This window comes from Podarcis liolepis (genome assembly GCF_965112155.1).
Source record: "Podarcis liolepis genome assembly, chromosome: 9".
Taxonomy (NCBI): Eukaryota; Metazoa; Chordata; class Lepidosauria; order Squamata; family Lacertidae; genus Podarcis; species Podarcis liolepis.
Genome location: NC_139564.1, coordinates 28,504,405 through 28,523,402, shown reverse-complemented (window position 1 = coordinate 28,523,402; position 18,998 = coordinate 28,504,405). Strand labels below are relative to the sequence as shown.

Sequence of the window (18,998 nt, the reverse complement as noted above, 5' to 3'; positions counted from 1 at the left end):
CAGATCGTGGTGGGGAATTTGTGAACCACACGCTGGAGACGTGGTTAAAAAGGAAAGGTATAGTTCATAGACTTACCAATCCCTATTCACCACAGGAGAATGCAGTTGCCGAAAGAAAATTTCGAACATTACAGGAAGCCATTGCTGCTTTGCTGTTTGATTCTGGACTTCCACAGCGTTTTTGGGCTGAGGCTGCACTGTATGCGAATTATACTTTTAACAGAGTGTACAATAGCACAGTAGGCAACACTCCTTACTTCATGCTATTTGGGAAAAAACCAAAAATTGATCATCTAAGAGTTTTTGGATGTCATGCTTATGTGCTGGTGCCTAGGGCACAACGTAGGAAAGGCGATCCTAGGTCTAAAGAAATGATTTTCTGTGGTTATCAAGCAAGCACAAAAGGTTGGAGATTTGTGAATGTAGAAGGCAATCAAACGAAAATCACAATCAGCAGAAGTGCAGAATTTTGTGAACAGGATGGTTGGAATAAAATTCATGGAAATCCTGACATACTATTTGATGTGGTGAACAGTAACAATGAAACTCAGGCCCCAGGGCAGGTATTAGTTCCAGAACAGACTGAGGAATTTGAGTCTGAGGACAAGGGTGAGAAATCGCCTAGTTCACCCAAGTCTGTAAAGTCAGAATCTTCTAGCTCTAAAAGTTCACCTGTACAGCAAGAGAGACGTGTAAAGTCAGAATCAGAAAGTTCTTCAACTACTAGTGACAAACAGGTGACGACTAGTGATTCTGGGTCAGAGGGGGAAGCTGAAGGAACATCGCAGGAACTGTTAAGGCGTTCTAAGCGTACCAACAAAGGTAAACCTCCTGAAAGGTACCAAGCTATTAGTGTTTGGGCTGGTTTGGCAAATTGCGAACCTGAAAGTTTTGAGGAGGTTGAGCAATTACCCCAGGAGGAGGCCAGTAGGTGGCGTGAGGCCATGCAAAAGGAGTTGAATTCTATGAAAGAACTGGGTGTGTTTTCCATCACCAAACTGCCAGAAGGTACCAAGGCAGTAAGTTGTAGGTGGGTGTACAGGATAAAGACAACAGCAATGGGGAAACCAGAGTACAAAGCAAGGCTTGTAGCTCGAGGTTTTACGCAAAGAAAGGGGTTACATTATTCCGAAGTCTATGCGCCCACTTCAAGGAGTGAAACCCTACGGGCACTATTAGCAGTTGCTGCTCAGAAAGGGTTCAAAGTGAATCAATTTGATGTCTCTACAGCTTATCTTCATTCAGACTTGGCTGAAGAGCTCTATATGGAGCTACCGCCAGGATTGAAAGTTGGTAAATCAAATCAGGTATGGAAACTACATAAATCTATTTATGGACTCAAGCAGTCTGCTCATAATTGGAATGAGTGTTTGAATGACGTTTTGGTAGGCATTGGTTTTAGCAGGAGCAAGGCTGACAATTGCTTATATTTCAGAGGTTCAGGAGATGCTCAAGAATCTTTGCTTGTTTATGTAGATGACCTGATTTATACTTCAAAGACACAAGAACAAGTAAAAAAACTAGCCAAAGAGTTAAATAAGCACTTCAAAGTTAAAAATCTTGGTGATGTGAAGGTCTATCTTGGTGTTCAGATAGATAGGACCAAAAATGGCAGTTTTCTACTGAATCAAAAAGGCAAGATATTGCAAATGTTGAAAAAGTTTAACATGACGGAGTGTGCAGGTGTTAGAACACCAATGGAAATGGGTTTTGTAAAAGACAATGAGTTCAAGGATAGTGCTGAATTCAAGCGTGCAGAAATCTTTCAGTCAGCACTGGGAAGCTTACTTCATCTTTCGCAATGGAGTAGACCAGATATTGCTTACGCTGTTAACTTACTCAGCAGAGAAGCTTCGAAACCTAGTGTAAATGCATGGAAAGGAATTCAAAGAGTGTTAAGATATTTACAATACACCAAAGATTTTTGCCTTGAATTGTCTTCGGAAGGACAAGCACAGATTACTTGTTGGGCAGATAGTGATTGGGCAAATTTAAAGGATAGAAAATCAGTGTCTGGCTGTGTAATAAAATTTGGTAACTCTCTGATTGGGTGGAGATCCAAGAAACAGAACCTGATTGCTTTGTCGTCAACAGAAGCTGAGTTCTGTGCCTTGTCTGAGTTATGTAGAGATCTAGAATTTTACAAATGCTTGGCACAAGAGATGTATGAAAAGGCCATCACTCCGATCACTGTATGGGGTGATAATCAACCGTGTCTTAAGTTAGCACAAAATGGGCAGTTTAAAGGTCGTACAAAACATTTGGATATCCGCTTTCAAAATGTTTGTCAAACGGTAAAAGCAGGAATTGTTAAATTAAATTACTGTCCCAGTCATGAAAATCAAGCTGATGGTTTTACAAAACCGCTTGGGTTTCAGCGGCATGAAAACTTTTGTGAAGAAATGGGTCTGAAGTAATTTTTGTTTTTTGTATTGCCAGCGAGAGGGGGTGTTAGGGTGTGAAACCTAAGACGCTGGCAAGTTAGCAATGTCATGTAACTTTAAGTAGTCAAGCTCGTTAAGTTGTTAAGTTGCTCAGTATATAAAGAGTTTTTGTTTTCTCTGTGTGTGGGGCGTGAAGCAAAAATGTCCGAAAGCTCCGGAGGTTTTTCTGTTATCTTTCTGCAATAAACCTGTCTTTGGAAAGACAGGCTTCCCTGTGTCGTTATTTCTTTGCTGCTGAGACTTTGAAGCTTGTACTGCAACAATAATCTCTGCACTGGACTTAATTAATACTCTGCAAAGAGAGCTGTTGCTGGTGGCGCAGCGGAAGCGTTTACTGGACCAGTACACAAACTCTCTTAAATACTAGGCTAGATGGACAAATAATGACTGTCTAAAAGAAGTTTCCTATGATATTACATGCCACTTGTAATCCTTAGGCATGAAATGGAGATAACAATATATGTGTACAGTGGCACCTCGGGTTACATACGCTTCAGGTTACATAGGCTTCAGGTTACAAACTCCGCTAACTCAGAAATAGTGCTTCAGGTTAAGAACTTTGCTTCAGGATGAGAAAAGAAATCATGCTCCGACGGCATGGCGGCAGCAGGAAGCCCCATTAGCTAAAGTGGTGCTTCAGGTTAAGAACAGTTTCAGGTTAAGAACGGATCTCCGGAATGAATTACGTACTTAACCCGAGGTACCACTGTATCATAATTTGTTCTTGTTTCACACATCCTCTTCCATATTAGAATTACAGCTGAAATAACAACTTTCCATTACTTTGTAACTGACATGATTCATTCTTTACCTGTAGGCCTCCCTTTTCATATGCAAGCTTTTTAGTTCAATTCTTCATGTTAATGCAGAATATCTCTCTAGATACTGTCAACACAGAAACCAATTAGAGTCAATCATTATTAACTTTCTGTTATTTCCCTTTTCTGACAATGGGAAGGTCTAGCTTACACTTATCTTGTAAGCTTCACAGAAAAGCCAAGAGCAATCTTTAAGTTGTCATTGAGCTTGCCTTCCTCAAACATTGCTAGAGATGCAAATTATCCCACCCACCCATTTCCAAAAAAGTGGGAGGTGGGAGGGTTTTCCAAACCTAAAGGTAGGCCAAAAAGTCTCGATGTGAAAAATAAAATTGCCTTCTTTATTTTCCTTGTTTTAAGATTGCTACCCTTTTACACTCAGCAACCTACCATTATTGGAAAAAAGGTTTGCTGTTTTGCCTACTTAAACCAAGGTTATCCAAACAATAAGCATGAACATTACTGAAAATCAGCATGCTGAACAATGCTGTTGACCTCATGAGGACACAGTGGCTTTCCTTCTCTTGTGCATCTGGAAAGAGCATCACAGGAATGTTCACCTCCTCACAGGAGAGCTATGCTGAGCTCATTCATTTGGAAATCAGTGCACACTGTTAGTTGTTCTTGTCTTGATTGGCTTTTTTAGTTGTCTTTAATCATTTTGGCTTGGAATTTCATAATAGAGTTTAATAAAGCTTTGAAATTCTTCCTATTGAAGGTAATGGCAGAACTCCTACTGGCTAAGAACACAGAAACAGGAAAGAGAACTGCAAGCATATTACTGAAAGTTGAAGAAGTGTTATCCCGATTAAAATCTTTTTTGAGTGCTTTCGCACAGGCTCTAGTGCAACTCAACTTTGACATCATGCGCTATATGGTTGGGAAAACAGATGTCGTGGACTTCCTAGCCCAGAACAAAATTGAATTTAGGCATTGATATGGAGATTTGGTGAGCACCATTTTCAAAGGGAAACTGACGGTAACTTTATTCCAAAATGTAGGTGATGTTTGGGCCTAATCCACTTAGTTAAAAAAGGCATCACCTGGAGCAAGTTACCTCCTATAAATATTGAGGTATACAGTGGTACCTCGGGTTACATACACTTCAGGTTACATATGCTTCAGGTTACAGACTCCGCTAACCCAGAAATAGTGCTTCAGGTTAAGAACTTTGCTTCAGGATGAGAACAGAAATCGTGCTCCGGCGGCACGGCAGCAGCAGGAGGCCCCATTAGCTAAAGTGGTGCTTCAGGTTAAGAACAGTTTCAGGTTAAGAACGGACCTCCGGAATGAATCAAGTACTTAACCCGAAGTACCACTGTACACTTTACAGAGAAGAGAAGCCTACACTGAACACATCAAGCTTTAAGATGAAGAATGCCTCTAAACAATAATCAAATTTTCCAGTAGCAAAATACAGAATTTGATTAATGCTGCATTGCATTGCCTTCATTCTGAACTTCCACAACTGCAGACAGGAGTGACAGTGGATCCATACAGATTGCAAAATACTCCATCCTGCACTTGAATTAGAAGAAAGTAGCAGGGCAACTAGTGTCTGGGAAGGTAGCTTCAGTATTATAAATATTCACAGAGTTTCACTCCCCCACACTATTCAGACCACTCACTGGCTGCATTCCTATGTGATGATAAATTAGAGGTTTGGAACTTGGGCCCCTCAGATATAAAACACCCATTATCTCTAAGGATTGGCTATGCCAGCTGAGGCTGAAGGAAATTATAGAGCCCAACAATATCTGAAGAGCTGAACGATGTTTGTTGGGGGATGTGGGTGGTGCTGTGGTCTAAACCACTGAGCTCCCGTTGCTCTGTCCCAGCACCTGCCTTACCTAGCAGTTTGAAGTAGTAAGTAGATATATAGGCACTGCTGTGGTGGGAAGGTAAGCGGCGTTTCTGTTCACTCTGGCTTATGTCACAGTGTTCCGTTGCACCAAAAGTGGTTTCGTCATGCTGGCCACATGACCTGGAAAGCTATCTGTGGACAAACACCGGCTCCCTTGGCCTGAAAGCAAGATGAGTGCCACAACCCCATAGTTGCCTTTGACTGTCCTTTACCTTTCAATGTTTGTATAAAAGCAGTTAAAATTGCATAAAGAAAAATATGGGTAGTTTGGAAGCTTTCTCTCTGTTGTCTGTTGTTTTGTCCTAAACAACAAACAGTGACTCTTTCAAGCTTATTCATGTCGTGCTAAACTATTTTTTGGAATGTGTGAACGTAGCAACTGATAAAGTGAACTGCAAGCCCATTAAAATTATTGTTGCCTGCAAAGTGTAAAGGAAATATTTCTGGTACATCACCTTCTCGCTTACTCATATGTGTATTCCCAGCAATAGCATGTGCTAACTTGCTTCAAAATCTAAAGGGGTTGTTTTGTTTTTTTACATATGCTATGGCATGTTACACTACTACCATCTGCTGGACACGCTTTAAAATACGCTTTCATAAATAAGGCCTTCTCATTTAACTGTATCGAAACAAGAGCTTTTCACTGTAATTAGTAATACAACAAATATCCATAGTTTTCCATTCTCAAACAAAAAATGCAATATTCCCAGCTACATATAAGTATTCTGCGCGAAACAACAAATTTCTGAACAGTTATTGTAGATAATCAAAAAGCCCAAGAAAAGCAGTGACTTCTGCAAAGGGTTCCAGTTAAGCCAACTACAAATAATAGAGATGGGTGTATAATGATCTGTGACTTATGATCAGATGATGAAATATCAAGCTGGTCTGAACTTTGATGGGAAAATAATAAAACATAGCCTAAGGGCATAGCTAACTGTGAACAAGTCAGCGCTTTGAATAGCGAACAATCCATGTAGTTATGTGAAGGTTGTTGGCATCCGTCTGTCTTGAGAGACAATGGAGTGTGTATGCAGATTCTGAGCTGCCTTTATCTGGCTGTACCAAGTGTCCAGAAAGGTGGAGTCTCTGTGATATTGTTATGTACTGAGCTTGGATCCTAGAACAATAGGCAAGTAGAATCGTAGAATGCAACAACTGACTGGCTTGCAGGAAAAGACCAATCAGGCTCCAGGAGGGAAGCAGAATCAGCCAATCAGACGGGACTCATTGTGTAAATAATGTATATAAAAGCCTGAGGTTTGGGGGCAATTCAATCACTGTTTTACAAGCTGCAATAAAGAGCATGAAATTACTACAGGACTCCGAGTATATTTCAGATATACAGTGGTACCTCGGATTACATATGCTTCAGGTTACAGACTCTGCTAACCCAGAAATAGTACCTCGGGTTAAGAACTTTGCTTCAGGATGAGAACAGAAACTGTGCTCCGGCGGCGCGACAGCAGCAGGAGGCCCCATTAGCCAAAGTGGTGCTACAGGTTAAGAACAGTTTCAGGTTAAGAACAGACCTCCGGAACGAATACTTAACTTAACAATACTTAACTTGTTAATACTTAACAAGTACTTAACTTGAGGTACCACTGTACAGGCAACCCACGATTTGTGTGGGGATTGTGTTCCTGGTCATCATGTATGATGGAGGTGCATGTATAAGCCTGCCCACTTTGCCCTTTTTCCCTGCTACTTGGCGATGTCTTGGCGATGTCCGCGTGCAGAGTTGCATGTGCTTTGAACACAGACAAAATGCTAATTGCCTGTATTTGTTAATGTTACAATTTTGGTTCTCTCCCTTTGCTACTTTGAAATTGGTGTGGGAGACAGACCCTATAGGCAAACGGAAAGATTGTCAATGGCTTCAGATTTGGTCCAGCCATCCCATCAGGTCCAGGTCAGAATTCCTCATCCAGAGATTCCCCCCACCCCCAATGGGAAACTCAGTGCTTCAGACAAGGAGGAGTACAGCACATACTTTGCATTCGTGATAAACCAGGCTCTCCAGTTTAAAAGGATCACAAATCAAAATCTGGGTATCAGTTGTTGACAGTCCTGTTCTACATGAATTGTCTGATCTGTTCCTGAAGATGCCTTAAACTAAAAAAGAAAAAGAAAAACAGCCTTAGCAAATAGTTTAGTATATCTTTCAGAATAAACACAAATAGAAATTTTGAGGACAGGAGCCAAAAATAATTGCTAACTGGATTAAACAAAGCAGAAAACCAATGGGCAGATATAGTGGCATAAGATTGCTGGACTTAAAAGTAGGTCTTGTGGTTGGCTGATTGATGGCTGGTTTTCAGCATATTGTATTAGACCTACACTGAATAATTGGATAATCCCTATAAAACGCAATGATTTTTCCAAAAGGTTTGTAAAGTTAACACCAAACAGTAGAATGGAAACAGGAATCTGGTTGCAGAAATTATTGGCAGAAATGTATAATGAGCAGGTTTCAGTTAACAGAAGCTTGTAGGAGAAATATATGGAGGACATAAAAAGAAAGGAAATTAAAAATACTGCTGAAATAGCAGAGTTTCTGATCTCATGCCAAGCTTTGTGACTGTTGATTTCGTAGTGCATGATTCAACATCCTTTTTTATGGGCATGAAATTTGGAACCGAGTATCTTTATGACACCCGTTAAATCCAACAAAATTTAAGGCTGCATCAATTTTTTTACAAGTTTCAATACTTCCCTGCATCACTGAAACCTTATTTAAAAATATCTGGGTATGATCCAGGTTGAGTTAAGTACTTCCACATCCCATTGATTTCAAAAGAGGATGGATATACTGTAAAATCATGGGCATAAACTCTTTTGGATAATGTTTTCAGAACACATTAAGGTCCTTTGCTTTTTTGATTGAAAGATTACGATCGTAAAACAAATTTAACATCAAGTTCAATAGTACTTATCACTAAACCATGTATTTAGAATTGCATTTCAAAATGGGCACGTAGGAGATACTGTCTTTAAAATATCCATCATAAATTCACAAACTGTGAACATTAAAGAAAATCCATAATTTACTGTTTATTATTATTTTCTATAAAACCACTTAATTTTACAATTGAAACCTAACATTTTAAAATTTAAATTCAAAAGGAAAAACTTTACAAAAATTATCTAATTAAATCTAGAAACAAAAAATAAATATTAAAAAGGCATTATAGTTTGCATGGATGACTTAGTATGTTATATGGAACCTCACAGTTCTGTTGTTTATTTTTGTAATATGTGTCATTAGTTTATATGCTGCCTATTATTATGTTTGTGTGTAATACAATACTACACACTACATCCAAATACTATATATAGTATATATGCTGGGCTGGATCCAGAGTTCCACCCATGAAAGTGGGTGTGTGGAGGGGTTATAAGATGCTCTGGGTTGCCCTGGGCAAGATAAAGTGACCAACCAATTTAATAAACAATAGAATAATAGAAAGGTGATCTTCCTGCATCCTCTCCCTCACAGATCTACATGCCTCGCCCTCCCCCCCTGCATCTCCCAAAAGTCAGGGAACCCTGCTGAATGGACTGGACTGTGGCAGGGAAGATGACAGAAAATTGAGTGGAGGCAGTTTCTGTGAGTGGGTAAAGAGCAGAGGTCGGCAACCTAAAGCCCACCTATGGCCCACGGGGGTCGTTTAATTGGCCTCCAAGCCACCCCTGAACCCTGCCACCCGCTCAGCAAGTCCCGGCGCACTGTGCTAAAGCGGCAGAGTACGGCTCAGGGACTCACTTCTGCAGCACTGGCGGGGCGGAGCCAGTGTGGTGTAGTGGTTAAGAGCGGTAGTCTCGTAATCTGGGGAACCGGGTTCGCGTCTCCGCTCCTCCACATGCAGCTGCTGGGTGACCTTGGGCTAGTCACACTTCTCTGAAGTCTCTCAGCCCCACTCACCTCAGAGTGTTTGTTGTGGGGGAGGAAGGGAAAGGAGAATGTTAGCCGCTTTGAGACTCCTTCGAGTAGTGATAAAACGGGATATCAAATCAAAACTCCTCCTCCTCTTCTTCTTCTTCCGCACCGGAAATAGTGTCTGCGCATGCGCACGTCTCCTCTGCGCCGTAACGCAAGTGTACGCGTGTGTGATCCAGCCCACAGAGAGATCTCTGAGGGAGTGAAGCGGCCCAGGCTGCTTAAGCCTTGCTGACCCCTGGTATAGAGCATGCAGTATCCTGGCTCCCAGTTATCAGGGTAAAGTTGCCTTTTAAAGAAGAAAGTAGTGAGGCATAACTGAACTGAAGTCGCAACGTACAACTGAGATGCTTTTACAATTTCTAAAGCAAATTCAGAATTTTGTCTTATGAAGTCAGATGTATTATGAACTCCTGTGTATTAAGTTCACAAGCTTCTCAAGCTGGCAATGTCCCACCTTTGTTATCTCCCCCCGCCCAAAAGAAACTGAACTCAGATCCCCCAAAACCAAATCGTTATTGTATCAATTAAGACCAACAAATCCCCCCCCCCCCGCTCCAACAGTCTACGCAAATAAATAATAGGAATAAAACTTTACATTTTGTGGAAATCACAAAAGCTGTTTGCAATTTGTTGTTGGGTCAGTTCCATGGGTGCAAGAAAACAGTTGGAAGTTCTTTGAGACAAATCATGAAAGAATGTATTAAACAAATAAATTATAATACATTGCATAATGCAATCAAGTTTCACAGTCCTGAAACAGCTCTCAGATATGCCCTGCCCAAAGACGATTTGCGATGAAAGGCTAGTTGATATTTCCTTAGTAATCGCTGTAACTTTTGATTACATTAAATGTAATAGTTTCCATTGACCTAATTGTATCCAAGATCTTTGAATGTCCCTATAGAAAAATCCTATTAAACTTACTCCGTGCAAACAGGAGAGGGAAGAAAAACATTTATGTTGAAATGGTTTGAAAGTTTAACCTTTTGACATATTTGGGAACAGTGATCAAGGACAAACCTCGTCTTTTGCAGTAAAAACAATTCTCTGGCATATCCCTTAGCCTCAGACTGAATATTTTGCTATATTATCCCTTGGTAGAACATGTTTCCTGCCTTTCCTGCATTTGTCATTTTGATTATTAACCTTTTCAAGACAAAGACAAGTTTCTTTCCCATCTTGCATGGAATAAAGCATATGTGTGGGTGCAAATACATTTTAACAACCTTATGAAGTAATCTTTACCTGTTAACCTTTAGGGTGTGTTTAAAGAGTGGCACAAGGGAAATAAAGTATTTTTCCATCCTTTCAATGCATATGTTTGAACAAAGTGTAAGTTTCAACCCATATTAGTGAACCTCAGTATCAAACACATCTATTCACCTGTGGTTCCAAGGGCATTCCATACTTTGCAATAGCTCCTCCCACTAGCTCTGGCAGGTAGCTTCTCATCTTCTGACCTCACTTAGTGGGAGGAGACATCTCACCCTCCAGGCCAGCCTGTCCTCTTGTTTTGGTCAGGTTTTGGCTGAGTTCCCTAATAACCAGCCACCTTTCCCTTTCTAGAACCTCACCCTTCCCTCCCCGTTTTTTTCTTGGATTACAATATTTTTCCGTGTATAAGACAATCTCCTATTTTGGGAGACTCAAAATTCAGAAAATGGGGGAAGATTGCCAGAATTTTTGAGGGGGTTTTTTGTTTTTGTTTTTGCAGAGGACAGCCCAGAGTGCTTGAGCTTTTTTTGGGGGGGGGGGGGGAATTTGCTGAAAAACGCTACCCTGCCGGAGCGGCACTGGAAGTCACACACACCACTAAAAATATCTATTGACTGCCCGCTCTGAGCCAGCAGTCGCCAGTCACCCTTCCAATTGACGCAGCAGCAGCCAACAGACAGTGGACCTTGCCGCAGTTACCAATCACCCACCCAGTCACCACTGAAACTCTCCCGATCGTGGCTAAAAGCAATCACCCGTTCTGCCAAGGCACTATCCGTGTATAAGATATGTTCAAACATATGCATTGAAAGGATAAGCCCCCTTTTGGGGGGCTTTGTTTTGGGATGAAAAAACCTCGTCTCATACACAGTAAAATGCGGTACTTTTAAATACCTATTTCTTTACTTCATGCCTCTCCCCCAAATCTGGTATGGGTCAAGCTGGGAAGACATATAGTAAGCCATGGGGCCTGTAGGACGATGAGGGAGCTTGACTGGTTTCGCAGATTGTGCCCTCTTAACAAAGGGCAGACACATAATAGCTTGTGTTGTTTAAGCAGCTGCAGCTGATTCTCCTGCAGATAAGCGGGGAGAAACACTATCAACAGGACGGAGGTCCCAATGTGATTCCTAGTCCCTCTTCACCCCAACCCTAGAATCAGCAGAGACAGAATTCCTGTCCACTATAGCTAGCAGGATGGGACACAGGTGGCGCTGTGGTCTAAACCACTGAGCCTAGGGCTTGCTGATCAAAAGGTCAGCGGTTTGAATCCCTGAGATGTCATTACATGTATCTGAATCAGAATTGTTTCTGGAATTTTTTTTTATTTTTTTTTTGCTACCTTGTAGAAATATGGTGCATAAAAACCACAGCATGTGTACATCCTAAAAATGTGGCATGTTCAATAGGAGAAGCTTTTTGTGTGTGTTTGTGGAATTAAGAGCTTTTAGTAAGCGGGATTTTTTTTCTTTTTGTAACGTGAGTTTAAATTATTTAAATCATCAGCTAAGGCTTGACACCATTTGACTGTGAATTATATCTGAGTTATTTTTTTTCCTTTTCTAATGCTTTATTATGACAATCACATTTTGTAAGACGTACGCTGTAACACACATCTAGATCATGCATTTTAATGTTCCACAAATAAACTGAATGAATTTGAAGTTAGAATTTGACTTTTTTCTAAATCAAAATGTAAACACATTTTTTTATGAATGATGAAATGTTATTGAAATGTTTAGATTACTAGAAATGAAATATTTATTAAGTGATGAAAACAGAAGCTTCAAGGAAGTTGTAGAAATTCCCTAAGTTTGGTAATAATACTACTACTACTACTAATAATAATAATAATAATACCCCACCCATCTGGCTGTTTCCCTAGCTACTTTGGGTGGCTCCCAACATTATATTAAAAACACGATAAAACATCAAACATTAAAAACTTCCCTAAGAAGTTACTAAGCATTTAACCGTCCCCACCTTTCAGTTCAATGAAGCCCACTACAGAAATAGCATACCTCAATGTTATCTTAAAACATACTGCTTTGCTAAGTGAATGCCTGCAAAGAGATCACATTCTGTCTTGCTGCACATCTCTGTGATGAAACAGAATCGCCCTCTTCAAGCACTTCTGCTTAAGAGATCTTCATTGTGCTCGAGTCCTGTTTCCGTCCTTCTTCAGCAGTGCTCCATACATTCCTTTGAAATAATTCCCTCACTAGATTCGCCAGGCAGCCTGAACCTGCTTGAGTACTGCTGGAAGTAAGCCCCACTGAGTTCAATGCAATAAGCTTGCAGCCTTGGTTCAGAACTTGTGGTCCCTGTCATATTTCCAGTAGTTTGATTTACATTTCACTTCTATCTGTAAAGTACTGATAAACGTTTATTTCATACAGGCATCCAAAACATTGTGAGCTACTGCACAAAGAGTAACTGCAGTCATTAATTAATAAGGAAAAGCATGTTTAGCTCTATCAGAAAAAAAACCCACTGGGTGCTCTGTCATTCTAAGCAGCTCACTATATTACTGAATTCACTTACTTTGGGCACAATCAATCTGAAGTTGGAAAACGTGAGCATATATTTAACAATCAATCCCACTGAAATCAAAGGGACTTAATAATCCTGTTTAACGTCAGCTGAAATGCAACCATTATTTAATTCTGCATTCCCTACTTCCAACTGTTTACATGAAAACGGCTTTGAGAGCTGTTTTTATTAGAGTTCCAGCCGTAGCCTTAGCTCTGTGCTTCATTATTTCAAAAGATTTATTTAATTTTATAACACATGTCCCAATCAATGTTAACACATGCTTTAAGCATTTAAGTTTATTGTCCTTTAAGCAGTTAGACACACATTTCCATTAATTCAGTTACAAATACAATGCATTTGCACACGTGAGAGATTTTAGCTTGCAAACTTTCTGACAAGTTACTGGGAAAGTTTCTTAGTGGTGTGCTACGACATTGTATATCTGTAGTAAATGTTATTTTAAAATTGTAGCACAGTTCCCATAAAATTGGTGTGGTTGGTTTATTCGCAAGGATTTTGGATAACGATCAGAAGATATTCCTTATCTGTGGGAAAAGATAATAAACAACTTGTTACAGCTTGTTCTATTTTGGCTATTCCTTATTTTTACAATATACATTTCAAAATAGTTCTATAAGCCAAATATTTTCATAGTTATAATGTTTTGTTGTATTTGGTGAACCCTTTTCCCAATATTGATTGTTAACTATTTTGGGGGATTGATCTTGGGCAAAACAATAAAGACCACTGCCTGTGCCCACTCAGTAGACAACATGAAACACTTCAAAAAATAGTAACAGCCATTGTTTATCAAATACCATCTTGATGTACAAATGCAAGTACTAAAAGCTAAAATCAAATCTGTCTTATGTTAGATTGGTGGTTTGGGAGTCATTTGTCACCAACAGTAAGTAGCTGCAGTTTTATGTGCTAATTGGCCAAATCCAGCTTTGGAAAAATGGTTGTTCCTCACATCTAAGAAATAGTCTTATATCAGATCTAACAATTTTCTCGTCTAGTCAGGCACAGCAATCAGCTATAGTCTGGCCTTGCCACACAACATGATAGATGGATAAATGCTAGGCCCTCTCTATTTAAGCCCGGGGTGCCCATACTTTTTTCAAAGAGGGCCAGATTTGATGAAGTGAACATGCGTGAGGGCCAACCAAAGTTGTTTTTAGGATTGAAGTTGCTGAGCTTTTTTTTAACCCCGGGACATATATACTGCCACGGGGGCTGGATTGGGCCCCGAAACGGACTTTGGACATGCCTGATTTAAGTAATTAAAGGATCTGAAGGCAAGCACATCCCTTATGCTTTTATCTTTCTAGCTGAAACAGGAAGACGGATATTTAACATCAGCATTGGAGCAATGAAAGGGACCTCAAAAGCTACCCACACAGCAGTAAGAGCAATATTTTCTTTTGGAAGACAAAATATATTACCTGGGGCAACCATGATTTCATGTTTCTTTGATCTAATCCTGAGAAAGGTCAGATCATTCTGAGGATCGATATCTCTCACTGTGCTTTTTGCTTTCATCGTGAGCTGATGAAGGAGACCTGCGTATTGTACTGTAGTTGAGTTGTCGAGAGTGGTTCTGATTGGGATGCCTGAAAAGGAAGTCATTTGCTGCTTTAGGATTAAACAGGGCAACATCAGAACCAAACTGCATCTAAGGTTAAGGACACTTCTGAAAAAGCCATTTTTACTCTGGGGAAAGAACAGCCAATCAGCAACTGTTACAGGTGAGGAGAGACACTTAAACCAAAAAGAAGGGACGCCTAGTTGGGAAGTAAGCTGCCAGACCCTACTACATGCATTTTAATGAGATTTCAGTAGCCTATGAGACAAAGGTTGTAGACCAAGATTGTCAGGCTGTAAGCAAAATTACTTGGGCAAGCCCTATGAAAAATAGTTTTCAACAACCTTCTCCATGCAGCTTGATATCCACTACTGCTTAAACTGAGTAACTATTACCAATGGTTACTAGCCAAAATAAGTATGTTTTACCTCCACTGCCAGAGGAATTGTGCTTTTAAATATTAGTTTCTGAGAATCACAACCAGAGTGTGTGCTATTGTACTCAGGTCCTGCTTACAAGCTTCCCACAGGCATCTAGTTGGCCACTGTGAAAACAGGATGCTGGACCAAAAGGGTTATTTGCCTGATCCAGCAGGTTGCTCTTACAGACCTTCCAGGTGTCCATATTTTCCAGGGCAGTCCAAGATTTTCAGAAGCCATCCAGGTTTCTGATCTGATCCCAGAATGCCCCACTTTTCCTTAGGATGTCCCTATTTTCATCGGAGAAATGTTGGAGGGTATGAAGTTATGCAACTCCTGAGCCAAGGAAATAACTATATAACCTCTAGAAGGCATCTGAAGGAAGTTATTTAATGTTTAATTGGTGGTGTATGTATAAATAAATAAATAAATAAAGGAATAAAGGAATAGGACATCCCTATTTTCATTGGAGAAATGTTGGAGGGCATGCCCTTATGTTCATTAGGGAGAGACATCTGGAGATACTGTAAAACCTACTACTGGAGTAGGCATGTGAATCTTTCCTCAAGAATCTCAGTATTTTGGTTATCTAGACAAATAGCTACAAAAATAATAAATGCTCACAGACACTTGAGATCATTAGAGTAGTTACATACTGAGTGAAACCCCAACTTCCAGTAAATGAGAATGCTGCCACCAATTTCAAAAAAACATAATTTTATCCAGTGCTTTTAAATATGTGTGTGTGTTGGTACTCCCCATGAAGTTGCTAAAGTAAGTGCCACTCTTTTAACATTGGTGGAAAGGGAAGTGCCGGTACTGTGTACCCTTTAGTACCCCCAGAAAAAAAAGCACTGGTTTTATCCACTGTGTTAAAGTGGCAAAAGTATCTTAAAAAACAGCATTTGTGAACTTGAAGAAAATGCTGAGGCCTCACACACAAATCACAAAGTCCCCATCAGCCTCTTGATATCAAATAAACTATTCACACTGATGACTTCTGCAGATTAAAAGAAACCAGTCCTCAGCTTTAGATTCAAATTGTAAATTAGAATAACCAACTTAGCTTAAAGTATATTTCAAATAGCAAAAGAAAAATTCCAAAAAGCATCTTTTTGTACAAAGCGTTGAATGTACTTCTGAGAACACCCAAAAGGCAGATCTTTACCTTCTGCATTTACGACAATAGTTCCAATAACTCCTTTATGTGACTGGATCCTCTTTAAAGTTTCTTCTACCTCTGCCTGCAAAAGAAGCAAAATCACTGTAACAAAATGTGAGCACTAGCCCGTAAAATTTGGGCAGCAGCCAATATTTCTAACCAATTTGGTCTCCAGCTCCAGAACATGGGATACTATCCCACTAAATCAAAATCAGAGCAGACTCACTGAAATTAATAAAGTTAGTCATAACCATTAATTTCATTGGGTCTCCTCTAACATTGGATCCAGGCCACTGAACTAGCTACTAAATTAACAGCAATGGAGCACTTGTGGAGGGAGCCCTGTTGCAGAGTAGCATCTGGAATTATGGCATCCCGCTGAAGGCACTAGGGAACGAGGCTGCTCTGCATTAGTGGGGCAAGTCAGAAGGGACGTGCTCTTAGGGAAGCAAGAGAGGTGCTATGTTAAAGGGTAGATGGTAAAATGGAGGCTTAAAATGCCATCTATATTGTTCTTTAAAACCCAGCATTAAGACAGCCACCTGCAGCACCCTCTACTCCCACATATAGTAGTCTGCTCATGTGGGGTTTCCTGCTACCAACACCCTGATAGCAGCAATACTGAGAGCAGAAAGCCGCACTCACAAGTTGATAAGAAACCAGATGGGTTGACTCCTTAAAATGCAAGTTAAACTCAAGCTTTGGTTGATTTACCCAGGCAAGAACCAGCATACAGTGGTACCTTGGGTTACATACGCTTCAGGTTACATACACTTCAGGTTACAGACTCCGCTAACCCAGAAATATTACCTCGGGTTAAGAACTTTGCTTCAGGATGAGAACAGAAATCGTGCAGTGGTGGCGCGGCAGCAGCAGGAGGGCCCATTAGCTAAAGTGGTGCTTCAGGTTAAGAACAGTTTCAGGTTAAGAACAGACCTCCAGAACGAATTAAGTTCTTAACCCGAGGTACCACTGTACCTGCTTACACAAATAACTTGTGTTCAATTTGCTCCTGGATGCAAAAAAATTACATGACTCATAAATAGAAGGATGGAACCCCCCCCCCAAATTAAGCAATGGTTCCACAAGATCTGAGAGAGAGTAGTCCTATAATAAGTAATCCATCAGTGATGGCACTGTTCTTATTTATAATTTTCTGAAAGACTGAATATCAACTGAGAAAAGTGCCAGCACATTATAAAGCAGGCTTCCTCAAACTTGGCCCTCCAGATGTGTTGAGACTACACTTCCCATCATCCCTGACCACTGGTCCTGCTAGCTAGGGATCCTGGGAGTTGTAGGCCAAAAACATCTGGAGGGCTGAGTTTGAGGAAGCCTGTTATAAAGCAATGGTAATAACTGAAAAAGTCTAATCCAGTTTACAGGAAAGGTGTGTGTGTGGGGGGGGTGTTATCTATCTCTTATATCTGTAAGTCCCAAAGTAGCTTACAAGTTAAAGGCAATAAAAACAGCAAGTATCAAAACAATTATGTCAATAATGTCTTTAATATTTTTTCATCTTCCCTCCCAATCCCTCTTTCTTTTTAGTGAGCCTCAGAGCAGGGACTGTCTTATGGCTGTTATCTGCAAGCCATGTTGAAAGCCTTATTAAAAAGCTGGAGAAGCCCCGCCCTCATTGTTTGCACTTCGCCATCCCAACAGTTGAGCTCAAGAAGACCTACCTGCCCTGTTCTTCACTCTACATCAGGTCACAGGCCACTGGTCCATCTAATACAGTGTGCTTCACCCCCACCCCAACCCGTTTCCAGGCGGGGGACCAACAACTTTTCCCCACCTGGAGATGCCAGAGGCTAAACCTAGAGCGTTCTGCATTCTAAGCTGATGCTATACCAGAGAGCTCAGGCCTTTCCCCTATATAGGAACCCAGATACCGAGTCAGACCATGGATCCACATAAGCTCGGTGTTACCTGCACTGATCGGCAGCGGCTCTCCAAGGTTTCTGACAGGAGCCTCTCCCAACCCTCCTTGGAGATGTGGGGAGGGGGCAGATGCCCTGCCGCGGCCCTTCTCCTCCCACTCGCTTGAAATCTCCAGATCTACCTTGGCTGCCCCGTTTCGCGGCTCACCGCACCCCCCTTTTCCCCTACATATACAAACCCGGCAAGATCGCCGCCTCTCCCCTGAACCCCATCACAGCATAAGCTCCCCCTTCCCTCACCATGGCTCCGCTGGGAAGGCTCAAAGGCGGCAGCGCTTCAGCAGGCCTCCGTTGCTATGGAGCTCTGCCTGCAAGAGCAGGGCTGGGCGAGAGGAAGGGCCCGGAAGTGAGGGGGCGGGTCCTAGAGAGCCGTCATTCTCAGAGTTCTGCGCCTGCCTGTTTTCAGCCTCCCCATCAGGGCGCTTTCGCTTGCTTTGCAAGGAGGGAGGGAAAACTGTGCTTATTTAGGGAGCAGCGGAGCTTCTTTGTTGCAGTTTTGCCCTTTCCCTTAAATCGGTCCACTCCCCTTTTTTCTTTTTGGAAAGGGAAATGTTTTAGCGCGCTGTTCTATTTCCTTCCTTCCCTCGCCTGCTTTCTCCTTTCCCTTACAGGGAGGAAAAACAGCCTAGAAAATGGACTTGTTCTCCTTTCTCGGGCGATAAAGCCAACTTCCTTGTTAGGAAGCCTCCGTGTAAAAAAAAAAAAAAAAAGCACCTACAGTGGTTCCTCCAGTCGCATGAGCGGGGAAAGCAGGGCTCCTCCGTGGAGCTGCCTTGAGACTTCCCTTCCCTCTCCCGGACAGAGACGCTTGCTTAGAAGTGAAGAGGGGGTGGAAATTGCCATGCCTTTAAAGCCCCGTTTGCTCCATTCTCTGTGTTTGTCCTCCCTTCCCTTCCTCCCTTCTCTCTGTGTTGTCTGTCTCTACTATTTTCTCCTCCTCTCCCTTGAACTCTCCTCAAGTCTCCCCTTGTCCCTTTGCTTTTTCACACATCTGTTCCCTAAACATCATTATTTGCGGCTGTTTCATTTTTCTTCCCTCGCACCCACCCCACTGGCAGAAAAGAAGGGGG

General features: G+C 41.3%; 1 protein-coding gene across 1 annotated transcript; it reads right to left on the bottom strand.

The window, feature by feature from the left end:
* Window positions 1-13,103: 13,103 nt before the first annotated feature.
* Window positions 13,104-18,321, bottom strand: LOC310686559 (dynein light chain roadblock-type 2). The gene is made up of 4 exons (XM_083460405.1): window positions 18,169-18,321; window positions 15,995-16,070; window positions 14,268-14,435; window positions 13,104-13,367 (listed from the first exon to the last, which is right to left on the bottom strand). Exons 1-4 carry the CDS (start codon window positions 18,169-18,171, stop codon window positions 13,324-13,326), a joined length of 291 nt encoding a protein of 96 aa, XP_083316531.1. The 5' UTR covers window positions 18,172-18,321; the 3' UTR covers window positions 13,104-13,323.
* Window positions 18,322-18,998: the final 677 nt, after the last annotated feature.